The 27,467-nt window shown below is 58.8% G+C and overlaps 4 protein-coding genes across 4 annotated transcripts; 3 read left to right on the top strand and 1 right to left on the bottom strand.

Moving 5' to 3' along the window:
- The first annotated feature begins 80 nt into the window (after positions 1 to 80).
- On the top strand, positions 81 to 2,889 carry NDE1_1 (NADH:ubiquinone reductase (non-electrogenic)). The gene is made up of 4 exons (XM_047984756.1): positions 81 to 431; positions 501 to 1,118; positions 1,191 to 2,495; positions 2,560 to 2,889. Exons 2-4 carry the CDS (start codon positions 746 to 748, stop codon positions 2,631 to 2,633), a joined length of 1,752 nt encoding a protein of 583 aa, XP_047840731.1. The 5' UTR covers positions 81 to 431; positions 501 to 745; the 3' UTR covers positions 2,634 to 2,889.
- Positions 2,890 to 3,452: 563 nt separating this feature from the next.
- On the top strand, positions 3,453 to 6,807 carry DBP2 (RNA helicase). The gene is made up of 7 exons (XM_047984755.1): positions 3,453 to 3,730; positions 3,900 to 4,021; positions 4,073 to 5,041; positions 5,105 to 5,212; positions 5,679 to 5,807; positions 5,866 to 6,009; positions 6,078 to 6,807. Exons 1-7 carry the CDS (start codon positions 3,612 to 3,614, stop codon positions 6,116 to 6,118), a joined length of 1,632 nt encoding a protein of 543 aa, XP_047840730.1. The 5' UTR covers positions 3,453 to 3,611; the 3' UTR covers positions 6,119 to 6,807.
- Positions 6,808 to 9,036: 2,229 nt separating this feature from the next.
- JDV02_003607 (uncharacterized protein) lies at positions 9,037 to 10,227 on the bottom strand. The gene has a single exon (XM_047984754.1). It carries the CDS (start codon positions 9,596 to 9,598, stop codon positions 9,044 to 9,046), a length of 555 nt encoding a protein of 184 aa, XP_047840729.1. The 5' UTR covers positions 9,599 to 10,227; the 3' UTR covers positions 9,037 to 9,043.
- An 11,443-nt stretch (positions 10,228 to 21,670) lies between these two features.
- Positions 21,671 to 23,323, top strand: CON7 (C2H2 finger domain transcription factor con7; the record flags this gene model as incomplete). The annotated part of the gene is made up of 4 exons (XM_047984753.1): positions 21,671 to 22,258; positions 22,447 to 22,627; positions 22,894 to 23,229; positions 23,295 to 23,323. The coding sequence occupies 4 exons, from the start codon at positions 21,671 to 21,673 to the stop codon at positions 23,321 to 23,323; spliced, it is 1,134 nt and encodes a 377-aa protein (XP_047840728.1).
- Positions 23,324 to 27,467: the final 4,144 nt, after the last annotated feature.

The following is a 27,467-nucleotide window of genomic DNA, read 5'->3' as shown; positions in this document are numbered from 1 at the left end:
TGTTGCCGTGGTATGGATCGTGGTCCGATGGCGGTCCCCTACTGGAGGCGCGCATCGGCTCCGCAACACCACCGCATTGACACTCGCAAACCGCCCGACTCGACTTGTGATAAAGCACACTGGCCGTTAACTAAGAGGTGGATACAACAAGGAGCAGAAAATATCGAGCCAAGGGCTCACCGACCTTGCGCAGCGCCCAGCGACGAGCCTACCTCATGCGTTGCGGAGCTATTTCGGCGGCGACGACTGGATCTGCTAAAGAAATTTTTCCTGCGTCATTTTGCAGAGCCCAAAAAAAAATCAAAAATCGAAGCCCCAGGGCCCCAAGAAGAACCCGGCGCCAGGCGTCCGCCATTGGAACGGCAGAGCAGCTGTGCTAAAGGTAGGTAACAAGTTAGCAAGCCAAGTGCAGGCGTCAGCACCTAATCAAGGTATCCGCCCTGCAGAGCCGCCGCGGTGCACCGGCTCGATTGGATATAGTGTTAACAGCTTATCATTAGTGCGAGCGTCGAGATTTCCAACCTACCAAGTACCTGTTCTTCCAGGCCGCCAGCCAGCAGCCTCGCTTTCTGTCCGACCTCTACTCCTCCTCCCCAACTCCAGGCTCCCCAAGCACGTCCGTCGACTTTGGCTGGCTCAATCCGCCGCCAGGCCACCCGCACTGCGCCGCACCATCGGCCGTTGCACCGTTGCTGCGTCTGCGACCGCGCATCTGTCCAGCTCGCTCCTCGGACGCCCCGGCGTGATGCCTTCCACGTCGCGAGCCATGGGCGCCGCCCTGGCCAGGGCAGCCCAATTGGCGCCCCGAAAGCCCGTCGCCGTCCCCAGAGCCTTCTCGACGGGCCCGAGGACAGCGACGTCGCTGCGCTCTGCCGCCCGCCCGACCGTGGCCATGCGCCTGCAGACCACTGGCCATGTCGCCTTCCGGAGAGCCTACGCCGACGAGGCCCCAAAGCCCAAGCCCGGCAAACTGCGCAAGACCTTCCGGTGGATGTGGAGGTTGACCTACCTCTCCGTGTTCGGCCTGGCAGGCTACACCGTCTACCTCATCTACGATGACCGTCATCCCGAGCCGCAGTACGAGGCCGATCCTTCAAAGAAGACGCTCGTCATCCTGGGTGCGTGAGCGAAGTCGGACCCGGACAGCTCCCATCGCATCAAGCAACACCCTTGTACTAACGCCCGTCTAGGAACCGGCTGGGGCTCCGTCGCCCTGCTCAAGAAGCTCGACACCGAAAACTACAATGTCGTTGTCGTGTCGCCGCGAAACTACTTCCTCTTCACCCCTCTGCTGCCGTCGTGTACCACGGGCACCATCGAGCACCGCTCCATCATGGAGCCCGTTCGCGCCATCCTCCGCCACAAGAAAGCCGCCGTGAAGTACTACGAAGCCGAGGCCTCCACCATCGACCCGGACCGCAAGGTTGTCAAGATCGTCGACAACTCGGAGGTCAAGGGCGCGATATCGGAGACAGAGATTCCTTATGACATGCTCGTCATTGGCGTCGGTGCTGAGAACGCAACCTTTGGTATTCCCGGCGTCAGGGAGCACAGCTGCTTCCTCAAAGAGATTGGCGACGCTCAGCGCATTCGCAAGAAGATCATGGATTGCGTCGAGACGGCGGCCTTCAAGGACCAGAGCTCCGACGAGATTGATCGCTTGATGCACATGGTTGTCGTCGGCGGCGGCCCCACCGGCGTCGAGTTTGCCGGCGAGCTTCAGGACTTCTTCGAGGAGGACATCAAGAAGCTGGTTCCCGAAATCAGCCCCCGCTTCAAGGTCACCCTGATCGAGGCCCTGCCCAACGTTCTTCCTTCCTTCTCCAAGCAGCTGATTGACTACACCGAGAACACCCTGCGCGAGGAGAAGATTGACATCAAGACCAAAACTATGGTCAAAAAGGTCACCAACAACACTGTCGAGGCTGAGATTTCTCGCCCCGACGGCTCCAAGGAACGGGTCGTCATTCCCTACGGTCTTCTTGTATGGGCAACTGGTAACGCCGTCAGGCCCATCGTGAAGGATCTCATGGCACGCATCCCCGCACAGAAGGATTCCCGCCGCGGCCTCGCCGTCAACGAATATCTGGTTGTGCAGGGCACCCGCGATATCTGGGCCATTGGCGATTGCGCTGTCGCCGGCTACGCGCCCACGGCTCAGGTCGCGTCTCAGGAAGGAAGCTTTCTCGGCCGCCTGTTCAACAACATGGCCAAGACGGAGGCTCACGAGTCTCGCATCCAGGAGCTTAGCAGCAAGATGAACTTGCAGGCTGGAAACGCCGCCGAGGCCGCCGAGGAGATTGAGAAGCTTGAGAAGCAGCTTCGCCGGGTCAAGGATATCAAGCCCTTCCGCTACAGCCACCAGGGCAGCTTGGCGTACATTGGCAGCGAGAAGGCGGTGGCCGATGTGAGCTGGTGGAACGGCAACCTGGCCACCGGTGGTAGGATGACCTACCTGTTCTGGCGGAGCGCCTACTTGTCTATGTGCTTCAGCAGTGAGTTACCATGTCTTTTGGCCCTACTCTTTACTAACTGGTCAGCTAACAATTTACTCTTCAGCCCGAAATCGTGTTCTGGTCATCGTGGACTGGCTCAAGTCCAAGGCTTTTGGCCGTGACGTTTCTCGAGAGTAGAGGGAGGCCAACGGCTCCGCCGACGCCAATGTGTTTGGGACGCCACATTTGACGTGTTTTTTTCGGAGTGTTGGAGCAAAAACCTGTAATGCCAAGAATAGAATGCCGGTGCGGCCCGGTCGGGTTCGGATAATAGATCTTCGGTGGCACGGGCTACCCTTATTATGATACATGGAGGTTCTTTGTTGTGTCAAAGTATTGGCTCATTCTTTGTTGCGCATCTTTGATCCTTCATGCCAGGCAGAGGGAAGCTGACTATGACCGACATGCCTAGTCAACAAGGAGCAATTATGTCACCTTGGTGCACAGGTCGGTACTGGCAGATTTCATTCTGCACGTGCATATGCAGGCTGCGCCGTAGTACAGCAACTGTTCGTACGCTGCCTTTCTTCCCGCACAAGCCACACTGGGTGTTGGTCGTCCACCACCAAACCGGGCCACGCGCATGGGGAAGAATGGCCAGCAATCGTGGTCGTCACGAAGGCGCTAGACACACGACTCGCCACTAGGGAAACTCCGGAAAATGAACAATTACGATGAAAACCCTGCTCACGACCGATTGCCGGCGACATCTGTAAAGGAAAGGGACTGAACGACTATGTATCTATACGGTATAGGGTAAGTGTGTTGTTTGAGCCACGCGCACGATTAGATAAGCCTCTCTCGCCTAGACCCAATCGGGGTGGCTCTGTCTGTGGCGCCTGGACGAGTTTTTCCTAGCGCCAGAAAATTTCAGGAAGGGACTCTGGAACGGCAGGGCGCAGCCAGGCAGCCCAAAGGCAAAAAAAGTCTGGAGCAGCGCGCCCACCCGTGATTCTTCCCAAACATCCTCTTCCTCACAACATCAAACGACCACCCGACCCGCATTCCTTTCATCGTCGTTTCGAGGTCAACCCATCAAAGCACAACCCGAAAACACATCTCCGACATTCAATTCCTTCTCCTTCATCAGGCAAAGACCCCAGACGACTCGTGAACATGTCCAGCTACGGCGGTCGAGGCGGCGGTGGCTACGGTGGCGGTGGCTACGGTCGTGATAGAAGCGACCGCGGCGGAGATCGCAACGGATACGGCGGCGGCGGCGGCTACGGCGCTGGGTAAGTCCTTTGAAATTTCCGAGGTGTTCTGGCGATGCCTCGTGTGCCGTTGCGCGTGCGTTGCACGCGAGGCACCTCCACTGCTAGGCACAAGCGGATGAACAATCTCCCATCCGCCCGCTGCCATGGCAGCATGTCATCGCTCTGCTAACGAGACTCGCCATTATAGCGGCGGATACAGCAATGGAAACGGCTACGGCGGCGGCGGCGGCGGCTACGGTGGCGGATATGGCGGCGGCGGCGGCGACCGGATGAGCGCTCTTGGCGCTGGACTGCAGAAGCAGACTTGGGGTTCGCACGTTCCGAGTCTCTATTATCGGAACTTCACTAATAATGCTCTAGACCTTTCGACCCTGCCCAAGTTCGAGAAGTCCTTCTACAAGGAGAGCCCTGAGGTGACGGCTCGCTCCCCTGCGGAAGTCGATGCCTTCCGCCGCAAGCACCAGATGACTATCGCCGGCCGGGAGGTGCCTAAGCCTGTCGAGACGTTCGACGAGGCCGGCTTTCCCCGATATGTCATGGACGAAGTCAAGGCTCAGGGTTTCCCCGCGCCCACTGCCATTCAGTCCCAAGGTTGGCCCATGGCCCTGTCTGGTCGCGATGTCGTTGGAATTGCGGAGACTGGTTCCGGAAAGACCTTGACATACTGTCTCCCGGCCATTGTTCACATCAACGCCCAGCCCCTCCTCGCACCTGGCGACGGCCCTATCGTTCTCGTCCTCGCCCCCACCCGTGAGCTCGCTGTTCAGATTCAGCAAGAAATCACCAAGTTCGGTCGGTCCTCGCGTATCCGCAACACTTGCGTGTACGGTGGTGTCCCCAAGGGACCTCAGATCCGCGACCTCTCCCGTGGTGTCGAAGTTTGCATTGCCACCCCTGGCCGCCTGATTGACATGCTTGAGGCCGGCAAGACCAACCTGCGCCGAGTGACCTATCTTGTCCTCGACGAGGCTGATCGTATGCTGGACATGGGTTTCGAGCCCCAGATTCGCAAGATCATTGAGCAGATCCGACCCGACCGACAGACCCTCATGTGGTCTGCCACCTGGCCCAAGGAGGTCCGCGCCATGGCTTCCGACTTCCTCAACGACTTCATTCAGGTCAACATCGGCTCTATGGACCTGTCGGCAAACCACCGCATTACTCAAATCGTCGAGGTTGTCAGCGACATGGAGAAGCGAGACCGTATGATTAAGCACATGGAGAAGGTCATGGATAACAAGGAAAACAAGATCCTGATCTTTGTTGGCACGAAGCGCGTCGCTGATGAAATTACCCGCTTCTTGCGCCAGGACGGTTGGCCTGCGCTTTGTGAGTCCACCTGCATGCAGTGCAGCAAATCCCCTTTGTGAATGAAAACTGACTCTCGAGCAGCCATCCATGGCGACAAGCAGCAGAACGAGCGTGATTGGGTCTTGGATCAGTTTAAGACTGGAAAGAGCCCCATCATGGTTGCCACCGACGTGGCGTCGCGTGGTATCGGTGAGTCCCCCTTGAGCCCTCCCCCTCTCCCTCGTGGCGTCACCCAGCAAACCTCTTGCTGCGCTTTACTCTCGTGTCTACTAGGGGCTCTCTTACTTGTGCGAAATCTGCCTGACGTGCCCGTGTCCACTTGGTTCTCCAATCCAGGAGTCTTGGTCCGCTGTGTAGCTGGCTCTCTTGCCACTTGCATTTCCACACCAGTCGTACCGTGCTCCCATGGTACAAATGTGGAGGTTGGCATCTCTTGACCTGATCAAGCTTGTCTCCCAAGGCTCCCTGACCCGAGGACCCGGTGACGGCCTCTTCCTAGGATGGATGGCATTTGTCGCACTTGGATTGCCCCAATCTGCTCAGGAGTGAAGCTAGCCGTTGACCCATACTACTTGGCTGTCTTCGCCTATTCTGTGACCACGTTGGACGTTGCTTTGCAACCCCAATTTCGCCTGCTAACCTGACGTGTTTCAAGATGTTCGCAACATCACTCATGTGTTGAACTACGACTACCCCAATAACTCGGAGGATTACATCCACCGAATTGGCCGCACGGGTCGTGCTGGCGCGAAGGGCACTGCCATTACCTTCTTCACCACTGACAGTGAGTAACCGCCCATGGTGAATATTTGAAACACTCAGAGGCTGACGTGGTAATTTAGACCAGAAGCAGGCGCGTGATCTTGTCAATGTCCTCCAGGAGGCCAAGCAGCAGATCGATCCTCGCCTTGCCGAGATGGCTCGCTTCGGTGGTGGCGGCGGTGGCCGCGGTTGGGGCTACGGACGCGGACGTGGCGGTGGTAGAGGTAAGCATAATTTTTAGTTTTCAGCCTCTGGCGGCGCACAGTCCAAGCTAACCAACGCCCGCTTCCAGCCAACGCCAACAGCCAACCCCTTGGCGGCCGACGATGGTAAACAGTAGTCGTCGTACGTTTTTGACGCGTTGACTTCGGCACTGAGCCCGAGTCGGGCGCCCCCGAACGGGTCGCACAGCGACACACACGGCACTTTCACGGCGTTTGATAGAGGACAGGACGGTTGTTTTCAACTAGACGGGGAACGCATGGAATGCGCGGACCCCCATGCTCATTGTGTTCCATTTTGCAACCCGAGGTCCCGGCCATTTATCCAGGCTGTTTGACGCATCCAGGACCGGACCTCACCATCTTTTCCTTGCTGTTTTGCTTTTGCCTTGCGGAGGGTAATATCTTGTTGAGTCGAGTCGAGGAATACTCTCACACACCTGCTTAAGGTGCCACAACAAGGTTGTGGTTGCGACTGCATGTTGATAGACGAGATTGGCGACGGATGGAGTGGACTTGCCGAGCCGCGATACGATTGTCTGCCGACATGGGCGGGCGTTCAGACGTCTCTTTGGCTCCATTGCCTGGCTCTTTGCAAGTCAGGAGGAGCGGGCTGCATGCAGTCATGACGCCGCAGGCTTTGGGCCAAGGACGACTATCGGGCTCCTAGAAGCACTTGTAGTTTAACAAGGAAAAGCATATGAAACCTGGTTGACTTGAAAGACGTATCATATCGATGGTTGACAGACTCTTCTTGCCTTTCTTCACGTGACGAGCAGAGCTGCACCCAATGCGTCCTTGGACATGGCGGGGCGTGAAGTTGTCAAGAGGCTGTCGGATTCTCGGGCTCTCGGCCGTGCGATGGGCGTGTGCGTCCGTAAGGGGAGCATCATGTCCGGGATCAAGGATGGGCTGGCTCGACATCCCCCCGGAAGATAGAGAAGTATAGGGTCTATTGCGACACACCGTATCGCCCGTTGGCGAGGGCCAGGGGGGTCGGGCGTGCCAAGGCATACTGGGTGGGGGGACCATGGAGCACGGAATTGAGCACAAACCAAGTTGCGAAGGTACGGGCACATGCGTAGTAGATACGTACATACATACGTACGGGTAAATGCAGTGAGTGAGGGAGTGGGCTGGGTTGTGGGCGGTTCACGCTTGCAGCCGCAACAACAGCAGACAACAGCGGCGGCGGCGGCGGCGGCGGCGGCGGCGGGCGGCGCTGGGACGAGGAGGCGGAGGCGGAGGTGGAGGCGGAAAGAAGAGATTTTGATTCCACGGGGCGGTAGTGGATTGCATATGCATGGAGCAAAGGGGGGGGTTGGACGGATGAGTGCGTGAGGAGGAGGGGAGAACAGAGAGAGAGAGCACCTGACGCGGCGTGCGTGCATACGAGGAGGGGGAAAGGAGGAGGGGGGAGGGGGTGTGGTTTCTGCTTTTGTTTTCCTGGGTGGCATGATGTATCTGATGTTGATGTCGATACGGTGGCATGGTGGTGTTTGTGCGTATACGATACGAATGTGCGGCGATACTGTACGAAGTACTACAGGTTTTGACGTGCGGGTGAGGGCAAGAAGCATGTATGGGGGTCTCGTGTCCATGATTGTGCATAATAGCACCATAAGTAGCAATGGTGAAAGTCGACGACGCTCCTCGAGGCTGCTGCTACATACCGCCGCCGCCTGTCGGCATTTCATATTCTCTCCCCACTTCCTTAACTCTCTGTCTCTTTTTCTCTCCCCCGTTGCCTTTCCCTCTCTTTCTTTTCTCTTGTTCTTCTCTGTTTCGATAAACTAGTACGGAAGAATAGGGGGGAAATGGGGGCGGGGGGCCTTGCGGCGGCGGCGACGACGACGACGACAAGCCGAATCAGTGACGGCGGCGGCGGCGGCGGCGGCGGGAGGCGGACAGAGGCATAAATAGATATGTAGATGGTAGTAGAAGATAGATGGTCTGGACAGCACATAATAGCAGGATATGATACCTAGTACTAGAACCCTAATCAGTAGCATATCGACAGGGCTGGCATCATAGGGGATTAAAAACCATACCCTCCCATCCCCTTTCCCCCCATGGGGTTGGTCGGTCGGCCGGTCAGCCAGCCATACTATGTACGTATCTGCCTGCCATCCCATGCGCATTCGTGCCACTGGCGGCCGAGCCTTGTCGTAATTGCGGTCGAGCCTTGACAGGACAGGCCTCGGGCGAGCAAGCAAGCAGACCAGCGTAGGTACTAACGTAAGTTACTTGACTTAACAGGCATGGCTGGCACACACGCCCATCCATGTATGTATGTATCTATCGCGCCCGCGCCGCAAGAGCCCATCGTGGCCTGCGGTGTGATGATGAAATAATTGAAAAAAAAAAAAAAAAAACCCGCCCGACGCCCAAGTCCGTAATTCGAGTCCAGGTAATGTCCACATGTGTGACGGCACCTGCAGCATCCGTCGCCCACCTCATTCATCCACCTACATATACTACGCCTGGCTGGTACTGTACCGCTGCATAGGACAGTGTCGAACGAAGCATGTTCTCTCTTTCGTTCTCCTTTCCCCTTCGCTCGCCCCCCCCCCCCCTTCGTCTCTGGCTTCTCCTTGGGATACTCTTCTTCTCCACCACCACCACCGCAAGGGTAAAGAAAAAAAGAGCAGCCCCCCCCTCATGGGTCAAAGCAAAAAAGTTCGCCCGTGCAATTGCCCGGGACCCGCGGAGTGTGTGCGTCGCCCGCTGCTGCTGAACGCGAGAGAGGAACCTCGACGTCGAATCGTCGTCGTCCCCTTGCCCGGCCTTGCTGGGGTAGGGTAGCACTACCTGCTGGACATGAGAACAGAGGTTGGGGGGAAATGTGTGTGCCCTACCATACATAATAATACCTTGCCAGCCAGCCAGCCAGCCAGCCAGCCAGCCAGGTCAAGCCCAAGCCAAGCACAGGGCGGACAGGCATGTGGACAGGCATGCGTCCGGGGGGTCCCCTTCGGCTGAACAATAACCCCCGCGCGCACGCAACGTGTCACCTCCTCTCACCCCCCTCCCCAGCTCATCGCGCCTGCAGCCCCGGCCTGGCCAGCCCAGCCCAGCCCAGGGAGAGGCGGAGTTGACGGCAGCAGCAGGACGCAGAAGAAGAGAGAGAGAGGCAGGCAGGTAAGAAGAGAGAGACATACATACTGTACATGCTCCATACAGACCTTCCTGCATGCAGGCTCGGGCGCAACACGCCCGACCGGCCAGCCACAAGAGGACGGGGGTCCGGCACGTGTCGTAATCTCACATGGCCAGCTCTGCATGTGCGTACATATGTATGAATGTCCTTCCTTGTCTGTATCCATGCGCTGGACGCGGCAGAGCAAGCAGACGATAGGCGTAGGTGGCTGTGGCTGTCGAACGCCGCACGAGCCAACACACAAGACGCTGCACACATACCGATGTAATTGTGCCGCATGCTCGTCAGAGTCCCGAACTCATGGTGATGGTGGCGCTCGTTGTCCTTGTCCTGGTCGTCGCCGTCGTCGTCGTCGTCGTCGTCGTGTTTCCCTCCCTCCTCCATCGCCACCATCCTCCTCCCGGGGACCGCAACGAGATCCAAGGCAAGCATTGCGCGTGCGTGCCCGCTTGAGGACACAACCCCCCCCCCCGCGGCGCGCGCGCAAACCCCTGCTTGCACTGTCCACCAAGTCGGCGACTCCCGGTTGACGACCCCGAAGAGCGCGGATCGCCAACCATGACTTGCGCGCTTGCAGGTGCCGGGGGTTCAGGGGAAGTGAACCACCAAATCCAGCCCCACGGAACAAGACCATGTCGTTGCATCATGTCCTGTGCGTTCTCCAGTCCCTCCGTAGACGGCCAATCACAAGAAATCGGCCCCGGCCCCGATGATGGGTGAGGAAAGCCTCCAAATGGATTTGTACTAGCGGACGTTGAGCCGCCGGCGGTCTTCTCTTGTCGAGAGTCGTCACTGACGTCGCTTTTCACGTAAGCCTTGTTTCCGCGCGAGCTCTCGCGTCCCCCGTTTCAATGAATGGCTTCTGGTCCGGAGAGGCGGGCCACGCAGCCAATTCATGGATCGTGCGCAAAGAGTCGCCACCTGAAGGCTTCGCCGAAGCGACGAGGTCGTTTGGGGCGGGAGGTATCGCGGGAAAGCTCCATGACCGAGGGGCTTAACTCCGCGCTCGTTGCCTGCCTGCCTGCCTGCCTGCCTGCCAGTGGCAACGAACCACCACCACCACCTCCTCCTCCACCACCAGCATGCCTGCCCGCCTTTCCATGACGCATCTTTGATGGCCCCTGGCCTGGCCCTGCCCTGCCTGGCCCTACCCTGCCATCCTGGCTCTGCTGCTTCTGCTCGCGGCAATCCGGTCAGCTCCTCTTGGTCCAGGGTGTTTGGCTTCTGCCGCAACCTCGGCGGGCGGTGGAGGTGGAGGAGGAGGAGGAGGAGAAGGAGGAGGGGTGGCGTGGCGGCTTGGCTTGGGGAAAAGTGGCTGGGCTCGGTCACCACCATCCATCCACCCCACCCACCCAACCATCCATCCATCCATCCATCCCACATCCATCCACCCACCACCACCATTCATCCATCCATCCATCCATCCCCCCCCCCCATCGCGACACCCCCTCTTTGACCGGCCGCTTGGGCGATCGCGCCTATCAGAACAAGACAGCCTGGGCAAGACATCCACACAGTACACGCAGTGCCAGCAGGTCACTCACGGGTGGCTCGCCAGTCGGTCGTCCCGAGATTAGTGAACAGGGCACTCCCCGGACCACGTACCCACCCCCGAATACCTTCGGTTAGCCAGCTGTTCCGCATCGCGCGATGCTGCCCTGCGGCACCTGCTGACAAGGCTTTGCAACGTCCTGCTCAACTCGTGTCAACGCATCGGAAACCAACGAACACATGCTATCAACCGAAACAGTCAACACTGGCAGGCGACGCTCACGACTCGCGCCGCGCCCGCGCGCTTCCTCTCTGCCGCTCCCCAGGTCAACGGCACGACACGACACGACGGGGGCGTGGCCACCCTCAGGGGCGTGTGCGTCCCGCCATGGCTGTCCACAACACGCATTCAATCAATGGCCCTTGGCCTCTTGCCGGATGCTATGCGACGGCCGCGGCAAACCAAGCTGGCTGCCTCAGGAGAACAGGCTTGAATTGCCACAAGCCCGGCCATTGGGCTGTCCGAGGCGACTTCAAAGCAACAACGACTTGATGTTGAACTCATCGCTCTGTCGCGCCCCGCTGCCCGTTGTCGTCTTCTCTCCATTAATAGACGAGGGAGCTACCGTTGGCCACCGGGACGCGCGCCGCGTCTAGGGCCGTCCCTGATGCCATGGCCGTGGCTACTAATGGGCCACCAAAGCCTATCCGCGTCGCTGACCAGCCCGAGCCACGGGCGCCGTCGTTCGGGAACAGACGCGCCGACGACCGCGCCGCCGCTCTATCCTGGACGCCACCGTTTCTCACGCCGCTCCACTGGAGCTTGGTCGTCGCCCAGCCTGCGAGACGGCTGCTCGACTCCAGATCGCTGCCTCGGCCGCTAAACCACGTAGTGCGAGCAAGGACGCCATCTGTCGATTTGACCGATGTCTTCGCCCAGTGAACATCTCGCGGGCGGGCCGGGACTCGAACGATACACCATGATATCGTACGGGTACATGAACCGTGCCGACCCAGAAGTCTTTTGACCGTAGTGCCGCTCCTGTTCTCGTCAGTAAACGGGGCCAGTCTAATGGAACATTTACAACTGTGTTGTCACTGCAGAGGCCTGCCGGGCGAAGGTACTCGACAGTGGAAATACCTCCCGATGCTGTCCAGGACCTGTCGGACCGACTTGCCGTTCATTAAAACAGGTGAAAACGGGTATCCCGACCTTTGATTGATTTTAGTCACGAAGAGAGCCCCGAGTGACATGTTGGGAGGCCTTTATGCGGCTTGTCTTCGATCAACGTTGGCGCCAGACTCTTCATGCAAGATCTTAGTGAAAGGCACCAGTGAAAACCAAGGCTCTGGCGAGGCAGCCCCCTCTCGTTGCCGCAATCCTGCAGCCGACGACGTCTTAAGGGGATGCCATTTGTAAAATGTGACTTTCTGGTACCAAGAGACAACCGCCGGCTACATTGGAGCTGTCTCCTGCCCCTGAAAATCGTGGTGCACGGTTGTATCGTGCATGGCCTGCCCGGAGAGGTACATGATGGTTCGTCTGGATCTGACCTGAATCGTTCTGCAGTCAGCAATCATCTGTAACAGCTCTTTAATTGCTGTCACGGGACGTCTTGGAGCTGGTGTTCCCACGGCGCAGCCTTCAGCCGCCGACCTTCCCGTAAGCACCGATCGTGATGACCCCTGACAGCTCCTTGGGACTCCGTATCGCGATGTGACTGTACAAGTCTGGATCCTTTCCTGCGATGAGCCCTGGCATTGGCGGAGAATCCACGAGATGACACCCGGACACGCTGATACGCGGTAGTACGCTAATACTGCAGGAGTGATGGGGCGACTTAGCAGGGCGAAGGGTGCGGATCTCGCCATGCCATCTGCGCTGCAAGGCTGCGAGAGCCGCAGAAAGAAGCCTGAAAACGCCCCAAGCAGGCAGTAGTAGTGAAGGTAGTGGCCATGGCGCGGGGCCCGCGTCGTTGAGCTTGGCAAGTCCTGCTCGGACGGACCTCTAGCCACCACGGACGCCATCCGCAGATCCACTAACGCAGATACCAGAAGCACGAACGTAGTGCGTGCACGTATTTAGGGTGCATGGCGCACCAAGATCTGCCAAGTGGGGGACGAGGTCACCATCGGCGCTTTTGTTGACATTTGACCCTGATTCCGAGAATGTGCATCGTCCCTAACAGTGGAACCGCGGCCCGATACCTGGCTGATGCGCCGACCGATATCAAATCGCGGGCGTCACTCTGTCTGACTGGCCTTGTGTGTGGGTGCTCCCTCCGTGACAAGAGTCAGGGGCGCCTCATTAATTTGACCGCCCGAGCTGCTTTTAGCTGAGAGAACCCCAGCTTGACACCGACTACCCGTTGTGGGAAGAAGCTTTGTTACCCGAAGGACTGGAGTCAAATCCGAAACTCAATCGTTTGACAACAGGAGCCAGACAGTTATTCGGGCATTGGATGTGGACCCTCACCATTTGGTTGCAAACATCGTGGTAATTAAGGTCCGGCGTGGATATCAACCGGTGGCCCGTTATTTCTGATCCACTATCACGGCTGGTCAATGTCATTTTCTCCGACTTACCCAAACCAGGATCCTCACCAGACATCGCACGTAACGCGCAGAGGTGGCCAAGGGTGGTTGGCGTTACTTGGTATGCCTCTGCGTCTTGTAGTCATCGGCTGTCATGCATGAGGTCGGGCAGTCCACGCGCAGCCCGCAGTCCAACATCAGTCTCGAAGGCTACACACACGCAGCGTCGATGAATGTTTGCGCAGGCACGTGTATCGCATTCTGTGCCGTCCGAGGTGGAGTTGATCGAGGACGCGAGCGTCAGGGTGGGATGAGACTTGTAGTAGTGGTAGTAGTAGTAGTAGTAGTTAGTAGCAACTGCCTGTTCGCGTCCTGCGGCTCCAAAGGTCGTGTGGGGTTGGCTATGCAGGCTTGCGGTTTTTTGGCCTGCTAAATCCACCCCTGGCTCTGTGCCTGGCGTTCACGCCACACGCCCCATTCCGTTCGCTAGATCCCGCCGGTTCACAGACATGGCACCTCAGTGCGGCTTGAGGCTCTTGGCGATACTGCTTACGTTCAACGTCATTGCCTTGCGATTCTGTGGTATAGGGTCTTGGCACCTGGAGATTTTTTTTTTTTTTTTTTTGAGTAATCGTGCTCCGTACCGAGACGCCTCGCCAGGGTGAGCTGTAGGCTTCTAACGCTTCTGCAAGGGGGAAACGTGTCGCAATGTATCTCAGGGCCAAACCGTGGCATCTTCTGCAACGAAGACTCCGGCCTCGAGGACTCGGCTGGCGGCCGTACAGTGGTTTGGTCGCTCCGAGGGGCAGTCTATCTATCGACCGATTGGGTGGGAAATGCCTTGCAGGCCGGTCATATTGTTGGCACCTGCGCAACATTCGCAGCCCGGTATACGCCCCTGCTCGGGACACTGGTTGAGCCTTACAGTGACAGCTAATTGGTATCAGCGGCGCGGAGCGTGAGCTCTTGTAGTTGTAGGCGGCGAGAGTCAGAGCCAGTCCCCGGCAAAATGTCCATTATTATGATTGAGCATTGCCGCTGGGACACGATGAATCGACAGTCGGGATGTGGCGACGTACCAGCTCCGTGGAGACCCGGTCAGACGCTTGCATGTGGACTGGTCGGATCGGCGGCTGCTTCGAGACACGACCCGATGGAACCGACGTTGCACAAGGGCGTCACTGCCCGTACGCAGCACGCCAATTAGAATGGACAAGGTACGACGCACGAGGGTACTCACCACGTGAGGTCGTTGCGCGGCAGTTTTGGTCAAGATTCCACGTTGTACGAAAACCCTTTGCCAACAACACGTGGATCCTTTGCTGTCGCGGGTGGGTGCAATCGCGCACTCGCTGGCACCTCGTTCTGGTGGTACGAGAAAGAGCGGGCAACGGATCCATGGATCACCCCGCGGCACAGCGTGTGACCTGAATGACGGTGGGCTGGTCGGAACAATGCGGTGAGCAGCTTGGTCGGCGTCGGCCAAGCGGCATGGACGTGGGGAGCTGGACGTGCAGCACTGCAGCAGAGGCTGGGAGCCAATGCCCTCGCTTCGATGCAAAGACTTTCTTCTTGTCCTTTTCCTCTGGTGCCTGTCGTCTCCAATGTGGTCAGCTGTGTGTCGCCTGGCAAGCGAGCCGACCGCATGACGTTCAACACAAGAGGAGGCGATGGGCGGGCATCTCGAAGGGCCTAGTACGGACTGGATCCCATTACTGAGGACCCTTGATGAAACCTCTCTCCGCCGTACCTTTGTACTAGAGCTGTAGGTAACCAGCCAGGGCCGGAATGTCAAGTATGTGAATGTGGCACAGGGGCGGATGACAGGGAAGCCTGGGCATTTGGCATGAAGCTCGAGCCCGGAGTCAGTTTTGCTGCAGAACTGTGTGGCTGCAGGTCGTGCCTGCTCGCTTGTTTGCCCACATGCCCTGATGTATCCCGGGTTGGAGCTGCCCACAACCCGCGACAGACGCCCCTTGCCGTGCTGTTGGTGCCAAGTACTGTGTACTTATGTGCGAAGCAAATACGTACTCGAAGTGTGGCACCTATGGTCTAAACGGCGTAGCTGGTACTTGACGAAGTGACGGCGGTCCACCTGGGACGATGTGTGTCTCCATTCAAGCCCAACTGGCCCCTGGCAGACCTTCCACTTTGCCTGCGTTCCAGCATCGTCAATGGCCTCCTCTCATCACCACAACACGTGGGAGATAGCTCTAGTCTTAACCCAGCGCAGCCCATGCAATATCATATGTGATTGGATCTCTCAAAGTAGGGAGGGCATCTCGATCTTTGTCCTCAGTCGGCGACCGCCAGATGGCTTGTCGATACACAGGGGTACTTGGTAAGAGAGGCATGGATGGGCGCTGGCCACACGTTTGCAGCTTCCATGCCTCCAATTGCGTGAGAGGCGGGATGAAACATTGCTGACCGTCCTCTGAGACGCCTGTGGGCCGCTGGCTGGTGGGGGAGCTGTTCAACAATTCAGTAGACACGACAGACAGCCCACGAAGCTCGCGCCCTTTTCCCGAAGCAGAACGCCCGATTGGGGAATGGGTGGTGGATACGAAGTACGACGACGAAGACGCCTGCTTTGCTTGAGGTCCGGAGTCCCGGAAGTTGGAGTAAAGTTAATTCAGGTTGAGCGCCGGGACACATGGAGGATAGCGTGGTAGGGGTAGGCCGGGCTCCTTGGCGTTGGGTCGACGCTGGCGCTTGTGACCCCGGCCCTTCAAGTTGGGGTGCTTGAGGACAGTTACGGCTGACGGCTGGTTTCTCCCCTGCGGCGGTGGGATATGCTCGGCCGTGCCCGACCCTAGTCGTGTCCACCCAGCACGCGTCGACGAGGTGGCGGCGTGATCGAGACGAGGAGCCCGAGGCCGGCCTACTAGGTATTGGAAAGCCCGGGTCAAGATGGCTGGCGGATCACGACCGTGCCCAATCTGCAAAAGCCCAGCTGCGATGGGAGCGGAAGGAGACATCGCGAGCGGGCGCACACACATGCACACACAAACTCAGACAGACAGACGGACAGACGGACAGACGCATCGCCGGTGTACTGATAGAGCAGCTCCCGTGTTCTATACGTCTTCGCAGTCACCTGGTTGGATGCTGCTTCATGCACACTTCAGCATGGGGGCAGTTGAATGATGGATGCTGGACGGGACGAAAGGGGGCGTGCGGCAGTCATCCCGCCACAGATCGACGAAACGTTTGTCGACAACTGTAGCGCCAGACAGAGAGCTTAAGTGGTCTGCGTCACCGGGTGCCATTCTCGAGCCGAACACTGGTCGTTCTTAGACATCCTATGCCACTCATACGGAGAGGCGCCTGTGAGGCCATCACCAGCTTGGCGACATCTCACAGACAGCATAACCTACCAGATGCCTACCTTACTACCAAGGTACCTAGGATGCTAAGGTAAGGTAGGGACCAAACCACGCCTACCTTAGGGCTGCTAGCGGGCGGGCTCCAACGCTTGTGCCACGGAACGCGGAGAATATCGAGCGGCTGGCCTCGGGCGGCTGGCCTGGCGCCCGGGGCACGCCCAAGCGGGCAACGCTGGCCCCTGAGACTAGCGCGGTGCTGGGAACCAGCTGGCTGGGTTCGCTGTTGCTTTGGTGCGTCGCACTGACTATAAACGGCAGAGCGATCAATCGCATCGCATCGCATCGCACCATCGCGTGTTTGTTGCCCGCCCACGAGCGCGACTTGCACTGGCCGCTGCCGGGTCTTTGTCGACGACGAGCAAAGTCGCGCTTAGCCGGCCGCGTGCCCCGACCCACTGCACTGGCCGGACCGACAACTGTAGAGGTACGCGCATCCATTCACGCGCGTAGGCAACTGCTCGTCTGCAGAAGGTCCCTCCATCCCACGGCCGGCCGACGGGCCAGTCGCAAGCGCTCGGAAGGGCATCTGCTCCGCGCTGTGACACTTGAAATTTCCAAGCATCCGGAAGGCGCTCATCGATACGCCTCAACCCCTCCGGTACCCACGAACCAGGACCTGGGGCCCGAGAGCCAGTGAGATGGGTGCATTCGCCTACCCTGGCCTGGCCAGTCTGGGGCCCTGGAGGTGTACAGCCGATGGTGGGACCCGGCCATGCGGGCGCTGATTGGGAGCGGCTAGCTCACAGAACAGAAGAAAAAAAATGGAATTCATAAAAAAAGGCCGCAGATCTCACAGAGTCTGGAGGGTGATTGATGGCCGGGGGTGACGGCGACGCTCGCGCACTGTGCATGGGGGGAGGGGGGGGCCTCCTCCTCGCTGCGTGCATTCCAAGGCCCTGGGATGGCGGAAAGACGGGGGCAGGCATCGCATTGAGGCGCAACGCAACGCAACGCACCCATGGCAAGCATCCACCCTGTCGACCGGCCGGCTTCTTGGCCGCCCCTCGGTGCGAGAACGGCAACCTATTACCCCTGGCCACTCGCGGGGCAGTTGGATCCAGCCAAGATACCCGTCTGTGCCACCAACGCGTGGAGCCCGCATTCGTCGTCGCCGCCGCCGCCTCGACTCTTGCTTGTGTTTTCGAGGAGGCCATGACGATGGCTGCTGAATCATGGTACGGCTCAATTGGGGCAAGAGTACAGACAGCCTTGACCGAATTGGCCAACAAATACATACACTATATATGCACATTTGTATGTATACATGGGGAGCTGGGCAGACAGCATCCGGTCGGGCTGTTGTCAACTCCGGCGCGGGAGGCAGGTGATGATGTGTGGCAGGTCGCCTGTCGCCGATGAGAGCAGTCGGGGGCCTCCGGGCAGGGATGCCATGATACCACAACGGAGGAGAGCATGGGGATGGAGATGGGCCTTGGATAATGGGCAATCGATGGGTACTTTGGTGCACGCAATCGCCACCCATCATTCCCGGTCATCCGCACCGCAGGGAAAAGGAAAAAGGGGGAAAGGGGAAAAGCCTCGTTTCCGCCACACTCCTTCTGGGACCTGCTGAAACCGGCCAGGTGGTGACGAGTTGCTCGGGTGCACGAATGTGGGAAACCCGCGTGAGCGTGAGGTGAGGTACCTAACGAATTCGCACCTTGCCCACCGCCGGTGCGGCCAGTGCGTGCAGCCTTTTGCTGCAGCACGCGGGTTGCCGACGACAAAGGATGTTGACGGGGGGAGGGGGGCCTCCGCAGCAGCGGGTGCATTGATGACGCGGTGCAGCAGTCGGGTGAGGCATGTTCCAGCGCAGCGCGGTGCACAGGGAGCCTGCGTGAGTGTGTACCTTAGTAGGTATCTAAGACGCGCTATCATTCGTGGACGTGGTCGTCGCCCTCTGCACTTGCACTCTGAGCGCCCGCGGCGGTAGGCAGTTATTACGACGAGACTCACTTACATGCGAAAAACGGGCAGCACCTCGCATCGTCTTTGGCCTTTCCAAATCGCACCCGACAGTATGGGTGGCCTTCAAGGAGGCGTGCTTCGCTTTGACTCCTCTTTTTCTGTTGTCCCCACCCCTGGCCGAGCCTGGGCTGCGGTGCGGTGCAGTGCGGTGCAGCGTTGCCCTCGCCGCCTCTGGACTCATGGGGGGGGGCATCCATAGAGGTAGTGGACCCTTCCAAGTACCAAGGTTAGTACCTAAGCCAGATGGCTACAGTACCTAGGCCTCCATCCCCCCCATATTTCGGACGTCCATCCCGCCCCCCTCCTATCCCAGCCAGCCAGCATGCCCGCGCACACTCCCACTCGCAGGCCCACCTACTCCCACCCGCCTCCCACGCCCTCCGCTGCACTGTGAGTAAAAGGCAGGTCGCAGCAGCCTCCTGAAAGCTTGCTGCCATCTCACCCACGTCGTCGGTGACGCCGCGGGGACGGCTTTGTATCTCCCGACTCGTGGGCCGCCAGCCCGAACCTTTCCCTGCAACGCTGCACTGGACCGAGCCTCTAGAAGAACTCGCCTCGCTGCCGGACTCCGCCGCTCTCGCCCAACGCATTCTCGGAATTTCTCCCACCTGCTCGTCATCTTTGCGCCTGCCACGCGAGTCAGTCCAGGGGGGAAGTCGACAGCAGCCTTCTTCGCGCGTGGCCAGGCAGGCGGTGGCAGCGCAGCGACAAGAATAACACCCAACAAACAAACAAACGGGCAACAAGAGGCGGAGAAGCCCACTTGGCGTCTTCAATCCCTCCTGGCAGGGAGCCCACAGGCATCCATCGTAGACCAGTGTCCAGTCCTGTGTACGGAGAACGGAGCGCCCAAGGTACCGTCTTCGGGGAATTACCATGCGCGCCGCGCTGTGAGGGCAAATGCTACTTTTCAGCGTTCGCGCTATGACGGAAATAACCCGATTTCCACCCCCCCCCCTCTCTCTTTCTCCCTGCCTTTTTGCCGGCCTACCTGCCCGTCTGTCTGGAAGCCGCTCTGACTTCCCATCCACGTTGGAGCACGCCCGTGCATGTAGAGCAGCGGCACCTGCCACTGGCGGCGACTTGACCTTGGGTATTGGTCCTCCACAAGGCACAAGGGATGCTACGTGCTGGACGTATCCGATCCACACCCAGTCTGCCCAGACAAACCCACTGCAGTCTAGGTATATCCCGTTGTGAGGCGGCGGCAAGCAGCGGTGGGATAAGCAGCGTGCCGGAGCAGCTGAGGCCATTCTAATTTTTTTTTCTTTCCCTCGACACTGCCTGGCCGGGTCTGGCACGGCACCCCCCCCTCCCCCGCAGGGTGATTGCCCTGGCCGCGCTGATGAGCTGCCCCGTAGAAGGTACAGGCAGGCGCACGTACCTTAGGTGAAAGGTAAGTGATGAAGGTACGTACCCACCGTCGCCGCCACACAGCGAGCGTCGATAAGCGCAAATCCCACCAGTCCGGGCTGGCGTGGGCGCCATTTCATCCATCCATCCATCTCTCCCTCCCTCCCTACCTTCCTCCATCCACCCATCCATCCACCCATCCATCCCTCCATCCCTCCATCCCTCCATCCCCCCACGCCTCGACATCCGCTGCGAGCACGGAACCGTGGTCGCAGCCCAGCCCTCCCTGTCTGATCACGGCTTGAGGTCCCACTCTCGCTCTCGCGCAGCGCTCACCCACTCGCTCACGCACACACGGAGTTACTGCTTCTTCGCCGCTGCTCGGCCTCGTCGCCCTGCCCTGGAACCCGTGCCCACCTCTGCCTGCGCCTGCGCGCGCCTGCCTGCCAGTCTGTCCGTGCCTTCCATCGCCTGGCTCTCTACCTTACTCTACGCTCACGCCTGCGTCAGTTGCGCGCGCCTGTCCATATACGCCTGTGCACACTGAGTCGTCGTCGGCCTTCGCCATCGCCTGTCCGACTGGCCCTCGCTCCGTCCGTTACCCCATCATCAATCATCATCCGGTCAACCTTCGGCAAGTCACCCACCGAGCACCGTAGGGCAAGAATTTTCAGCAAAGGTCCCCTCAGCCTGTCGCATTTTCGACCCGTGGCAACAACCCCCCTCATCCTGCTGCTGCTGCTGCTGCTACTGCCGCTCACTGCTCGGAACCCTGACCCTCCCCGCCGTCACGGCCATCGCCATTGCCATCGGTGCCATCACGCTCAATCTTTGACATCCGACGTCGACGCAGTGTCGACGCGGCGCACTAGATCAGGGCCTCTCACGCTTGTTTAGATTTCGCACCAACGCGCGCGTGCCCATCGATCGCTCGGGACGCAACGGTCCATCGCGGCCACAGCTGCGATAGTGTTTGCCCTGGCAGAGACACGCTGCTCGCCGCGCTCGCCTGCCCGCGCGCTTCATCAGCCTCGAGCCCAGTTTTTGTCTCCAGACACGCCCCCTCCCCACCCCCTTCTGGCTTCCTCTCCGAGTCAGGGCGCTAGACTCAGTTCAACCTGGGTCCTCGGCAGACCCCATTCTTTACCACACTATATTAGTGCGGTACTCCCCAATCTGTACGAGGGCCATTTTAGCCTCTCTCGACCTCCTTCCCACTGATCGCGGGTACGGACGGACGAGCGCAAGCATCCTTGGCCTACCCCCCAGACGAGATCCGCGCCAGGCCTTTCGGCCTAGTTCCTGGTGTCCTTCGCCCTCATTGAAAACATAATCCGCCATCGCACATAAAAAAAAGCGCCCAGCGCCACTTTGCTTCCTCCGAGAACGAGAACGGGAGCCCGACCTTCATTATACATACAAAACATCTTCACCCCAGTCCCACCTCCGAGGCCTGCTCCGACCGCCTCGCATTCATTTTTGCTTGCCCCAGAACCGCCAAAAAGGCCATCGGACGCCAACCCTCTGGTTCTCTGCTAGTCCGAAAGAAAGTGGCTCGAGCGACAAACCTAAAAGGTCCCTGGTCCTGCGTCCGTCTTAAAGCAAGCCTGTGGAGCCCCTCCCACGTTCCCGGCGCCGTCGCGGAACTACCTCCCTTCACCATCATTGACTCGGCCGGTCGCGCGACATCAACTCGCGTCCATATCCCCGGATTCCTTCACCCATCATCCAAGGCGACTCGTCGACGCGCATCCCCGACTGCTTCAGCTCTATGGACCGCGGCGCACCCGAATACTCGCAGTCAGGTTTGCCCTCGCCCTATCCCAGCAACTTCGGCGACGCCAATTCTGAAGGTTCGTCGGCAGATCACGCGTCTGCTGCTCACTACCCCGGCAAACAAGAAGTCAACTACCCGACCTCGGCCACTCCCACGTCTGAGTACGGTGTCTACCCTCCGTCGGCGCGTTCAGGATCCTTCCCGGAGCACATCCAGCGGTCCTACCAGCAGGCTAGCACTACCACCAACGGCGGCGGTATGGCTCAGCAACAGAACAGTCCGTCCTTGCCCCAGCAGGATGGGCGAATCCATCAAGCCCATCCGGTCAATTCTGACAGCGATGTACCTATAGATCCGTCCATCGCGGCGCCCAGTCCAACATATCCCTACGGGCAGCATTCTCCATACGCGCCCAACCCTGACATGACGCACAGCTACTCTCATCCCAGCAGCAGCATGTACGCTCAACCGCGACCGGACTGGACAGGGTACGGGCAACATGGAGGACCTCCCCTTACACCGGGCCACCCAGTCTACGCCCAGCAGCCCGCGTCGGCACCGCCTCAGCAGAGGCCGAATCAGGTAAGCGAACAGTGAAAGGTTCGCTTGGGGAGTGAGAGGGACGCGCTCAGTCGCGGTGGTTGCCCCGCTGTTGGACCATGTTGTCACGCCTGTGGCCAGGTCCCAACACGGGCGGCCACGCGTTTTCTGCGAGAATCTCGATCCCCAGGCGGTCCAAAGGGAGCCCACTGAGCTAACTCCTGGCTCAGGTATACTCTTTCGTCCCCATTCCCGGCGCCCAACAGCACAAGCGGCCCCGTAGACGATATGAGGAAATCGAGCGCATGTATAAGTGTGGCTGGAATGGCTGCGAGAAGGCCTATGGCACTCTCAACCACTTAAACGCTCATGTGACTATGCAATCGCATGGTCCCAAGCGGACCCCTGAAGGTAAATTCTCCCATCATTGCCGTGCGGCGGACCCCGGTTATGAGGAGAGCGCCCTGCAAGCTGTTTGAATTCCGTGATTTTGCGAGTCTTTGATTTTGAGAGGGGCATACAGTCGGTTGGCGACCAGTCGAACCCAGACTTGTCGTGCCTGACTGTACTGCCGGTGCAACCGGTGCCTCTCGTCTGGATGCGCTGCGCGCTTCGGTCCATGATGCTCGGCCACTGGCACCGTTGGGGACTGTTTTGCTAATGTAGGGTTATTACAGAGTTCAAAGAAATCCGCAAAGAGTGGAAGCAGCGCAAGAAGGAAGAAGAGGCTCAGCGCAAGGCCGAAGAGGAACGTCAGCGACAGCAAGCGGCGGCTGCAGCTGCACAGAACGGCGGTGGTGAGCCTCAGGGCCCGGACGGCACACCCACTTCTACGTACGGTTCGCGACCTGTGCAGCTTCCTCCCATCGGCTACCAGCCGGCACAGTATCCCGCGCCTCCATCTGGTGGCGTCCCTCAACAACCGTTGCCTGATTACGGCACGAGCCACATGTACCCCAGCTACCAGCCTCACTCGCCCTACGGCCAGCCTAACCAGAACATGTACAGTCAGTGTAAGTGTTCGCCTAGCGTAGCGCGCTCTTGGTCGTCACCTAATGCCAGACTAACGGTTTCATAGCAAACGGCGGGCAGCCCCCTAGCCACTAGGCGCAACAAGCGGACGGTACCCATGGTATCAAGACCATCTGGAGAAACCCCGTTCGTGCACAAGTGGATTGCGCGATGTTTGTTGAACGGATATACCCAGGGTTTGGACCGAGATCGTATCATGGCTGTAATGGCTGCAAGATCACCACTACATGGGGACCTGCACCACACGGAGCTTTGCGCCGCGGCAGTAGCTCTCCAGAGCCTCGAAGCAGCTCCGTTGAAGCGAGACAGCACGACAACGATCCAAGACGCACACGCTTGAACTTGGTCGAGTCGAAGGCGATGTTCGTCCCTTTAATCCTTGTTCGAAAGTTTTTATGATTGTCGCCTCTTTTTATCTTCTTTGTCTCCCTCCAGAGTCTTCTTTGTTCTGTGTTGCCCATCGCATACGCTAGGGCGTGACGGGGTTTGCATTGGTGACATGTCCACTCAGGGGAAACGTTTGATGGTCATCACTTGGGGGCGGCTACGCTGGTTTACTTTACAGGCGCATGGGTTTGCTCATTTGAAAGCCAGTGCAAGAAGCTCTATCAGGGGCTGCCATGGAGTTTTGGACAGGGCAGGGTGGGCAAGAGGGAGGGCGGGGGGAGGATGCTTGACAGCTTTTTCAAAGGCACTGCCATGCCGCGAGGCGATTGGCATACATGGAAGCATGATTTGAGATGAGCCGAAGTCATGACCCTGGCATAGGATACGACAAGAACCAGGGCGTCGGGGAGCGAGGGGGGCAAGGCGTGTCAGTGCCCCGTGTCTTTGCTCCTTTGAGGGTCAGCCGCGGCTAGCGGCTTAAAGGATCCGGCGAAAACGAATTACAACAATATACACGCTTGCAAGTACAGAACCGTGCTTAACAGAGGAGCTTAATGGGTGGGCCGACGTGTCCATGGAGGCCGCCCACGTAGGGAAGCCGAAATGTATGACTGTGGCTATCTAGCTGGCCCCTCGCCGTAGAGCCGACCGGCGACGGCCGAAGCGCACTAACACGCGTGTCGCCGCGTTCCAAAGTCGCTACGACGTCCTTGCACGTTGTCGTCTACGCTATCGATACCACGTGCCTGCCTATTCAAGGTGTTTGCCGTTCGGTCCGCACTGCCGAATGTGTCACAAAGACTGTTGGGGCAGATACAGCGTGGCACGAGAAGCGGGAGCTAAAACGCGCCTGACAGGGGGGCTTCAAAGAGATAACATGCATGGAGCGGGACAGGTTGGGGGTGAGAGGGAGGGCGCCCGGGGGAGGGGCAGAGGGAACAGGACCCTCTTGGAATGTTTCTCTAGGGCCCCCCTCACTCCTTTTCAGGCTTGGGTAGCTAATTGAGAGGCCTATGAGATATATTAGAAGGGGGGGCGGGGGCAAGAACCACCGCCAATGTGGTCTCGGACGACCTCCTGCTGTACGGTTCGGGGTGCGCGCACGCGCGCGCATGTGTGTGACGTCGCGAAGGAGATCGGACCGGGCCCCGCAATGGGGATAGGTTTGGGGATGGTAGTAGGAACAGGAAGAGGCGTGCGGTGGGGGGATATATGGGGGGAAGGGGAAGAGAGAAGGACAGAGCTGGGGAGGCGTTCTAGGAGGAGGAGTAGGAGGAGGAGGAGGAGTAGGAGGAGGAGGAGAGGAAGAGGCGAGGCGTGCGTCTTGCCGTGCGTCATCCCGTGCCTAGCGCGTGCGGTGGCCGCTGATGGTTGATGAAGAATGGGCGCTGATGGCAAAGGGGAGAGAGGAATGGGCGCGCGCGGAATGCTTGGTAGATGGGGGATGCACAAAGGATAGGTTGCCAAGAGGTGGGGGTTGGTTGGCGGTGAAAGCTGCCCAGGGCCAAAGTGTGTTTTCCCCCTTCTCTTCTCCGTACAGCAAGTAGTACCATCGTGTTGTGCGACGTGAGTGAGAGGTGGGCTTTGAGCCCAGGCCTGGGGTCATGGAAGGGCGGGCTATATATGTATATATATTGATTTATGTACTTCGTATGAGTGCATGTCCCTGAGATGGGGAGCAGGGGAGCGAGAACACGTGGGAGAAAAGAGCAGCTGTCTGTATGTTGGCAGTGTTCGTTTCCCCTGTCTGAGGCACGAGCGACGTTGGGTTGATGGTGGTGGTGGTGGTGGTGGTGGTGGTGGTGGTGGCCGTTGGGTTCTCATAGGTACGTAGTAGTTATACCGTACGTTTTGAGGTAGGAGAAACTTTGCACTAACTTTGGTTGTCGTGCCAGAGCTAGATGCTTCTGGGTAAAGTCGCCATGTGGTTGCTAAACGACGGGCCGTGGCGCGCGACGGGCCCGAGCATCGTGAATTAGTACCAACTTACGTCGCATGCGCACCTTAGTAGTACCAAGTAATTTTTTTCTGGGCCTTGTGTGTTGTTGGCTAAGGTCGGGTAGGTAGGTGTGCATGGGCCAAGCAACGGGTCACTAAATAAGTCCCGTCGACGGGCATCTGGCTAAAGTTTACTTACTTGCATGCTACTAAAGTAGTCGTCAATCGTCGTCGAGCCACGGCGGCACTAGGACTGGGCACCATCTCCGAGGCGCTGGGATTGGGGGGTGTGTGCCTGGGTGTGCGTGTGCGCGTGTGTGTGTGTGCATGCATAGATAGGGGCTTTCGGGACGAATCTTGGTCAACTACCATCTTAGGTCGCATCAAGAGACTAGGTCATTAGCTTGTTGGCCCGTTGACCTGGTCAACAGACCCGACCTACCTTAGTCGGCAACAAGCGCAAATGCACCGAAATAGCACCTGTGGTGCAGGACGGCAACGTGCCTTTGATAACTCGGGGTGCTGTCCGGCACACAAACCCAAGCAAGGTACGATGCATAAGGCATGCACCCGGACAAGGGGGGGGGGGGGGGCTCTTCGCTTTGGCCATGTATGAGCTACAGCGCAATAGAAGCGATTTAAAGAGAACCTGTCCGCAAAAGACAGGCAAGCAGGCAGAGAGGGTGCTGGCTGGCTGGCTGGGGCGGGGTGGTGGGTTGGTGCCTATTTTGTGTGTGTATTTCCTATTCGGGCAATTGCGTGATGATAGTGTACGCACGCACGCACGCACACGCGCCGCACCCACAAGTCGACCGCAAAAGCCCTGCCGCGAGCGTATCCTCGTGCTGCCCGGCTCCGAAGTCGGCGAGCATTCAGCTACCGGCCGCCATTGGCGACAATAGCATGCACGCATGCATGTGTGTGGGCTGGACGAGGAGGGCCTCGCTTCACACGTGGAGGAGGGTGCGGCAGGGTTGCAGCGCAGAGCTCGTTGGGCAGTGAGCTGGTGGGCCGTGTCTCAGAAGGTCGGTCTATACATGTATGTATTGTTGGGCGGCAGCCCTGTGCTGACATGGCGAAGCAAGTTGGGGCCGCTGTGCCATTGTCGTTGTTGTATTTTTGCTGGCGCCGGCTGGCTACGCGTGACGGGGTTTGAAGGTGCGTGCATGATGATGCTGATGGGTCGAGGTGGGAGCATTCGCTTGAGTTCAGGATTCTTACTTGACCCTTGAGCCCACACCCCCCGCTGCGAGTCCGTGCCGTCAAGGGGCGGTTCGGGACGTCAATTGCCGGCACCGCCGACTCCATGAACTGATTAATGTACAGATGATGTTGTGGCAGGGCTGAGCCGGGCCGGGATATGGGCGGGGCCGAGGCGAGTACGTATGTACTAAGGTACTACTAACAACCACGCTGTCTCTTGGGGTCGTGGAATGCGCTGAAGAAGAACTGGAGCGTCCCGGACCAGCCCGGGCACCTTGGCCGATTAGCACCCATACCTGGCGCCCTCTGCAGGGGAGCTTTAGCACCCCTTCTTGGCCCGAGTGCTAGTAGTAGTATAGTACCTTCAGGGTTGTCATAACGTTTGAACAGCCGGGGGTGGGTACTAAGTGATGAACTGCCGGCGCTGGTGCCGAAAAAAGATGGTAAAAAGGCGGGCTACCCGCGGGGGCGTGCAGCAGGCCGCTCGCTCGCCTTGGCAACTCAAGTCTTTTTTTAAGGTAACGACGGGGGAAGAAGGCGGGACGGACGGACGGGGATGCAGCTCGCGCGTGTGCGCCAGACGTCGTTAGCGCCAGGGTCCGACCGACCGGCTCGCTGGAACCGATCTTGCTTGCTGACCTAGTACATACATAGTCTTAGGCGGCGGCCGGCACCACGTTAGATCCCGTCC

The sequence above is a fragment of the Purpureocillium takamizusanense genome, chromosome 3 (assembly GCF_022605165.1).
Source record: "Purpureocillium takamizusanense chromosome 3, complete sequence".
In the NCBI taxonomy this organism is placed as follows: domain Eukaryota; kingdom Fungi; phylum Ascomycota; class Sordariomycetes; order Hypocreales; family Ophiocordycipitaceae; genus Purpureocillium; species Purpureocillium takamizusanense.
The sequence above is the reverse complement of the archived record's forward strand: the minus strand, read 5'-3'. Positions and strand labels throughout refer to the sequence as shown.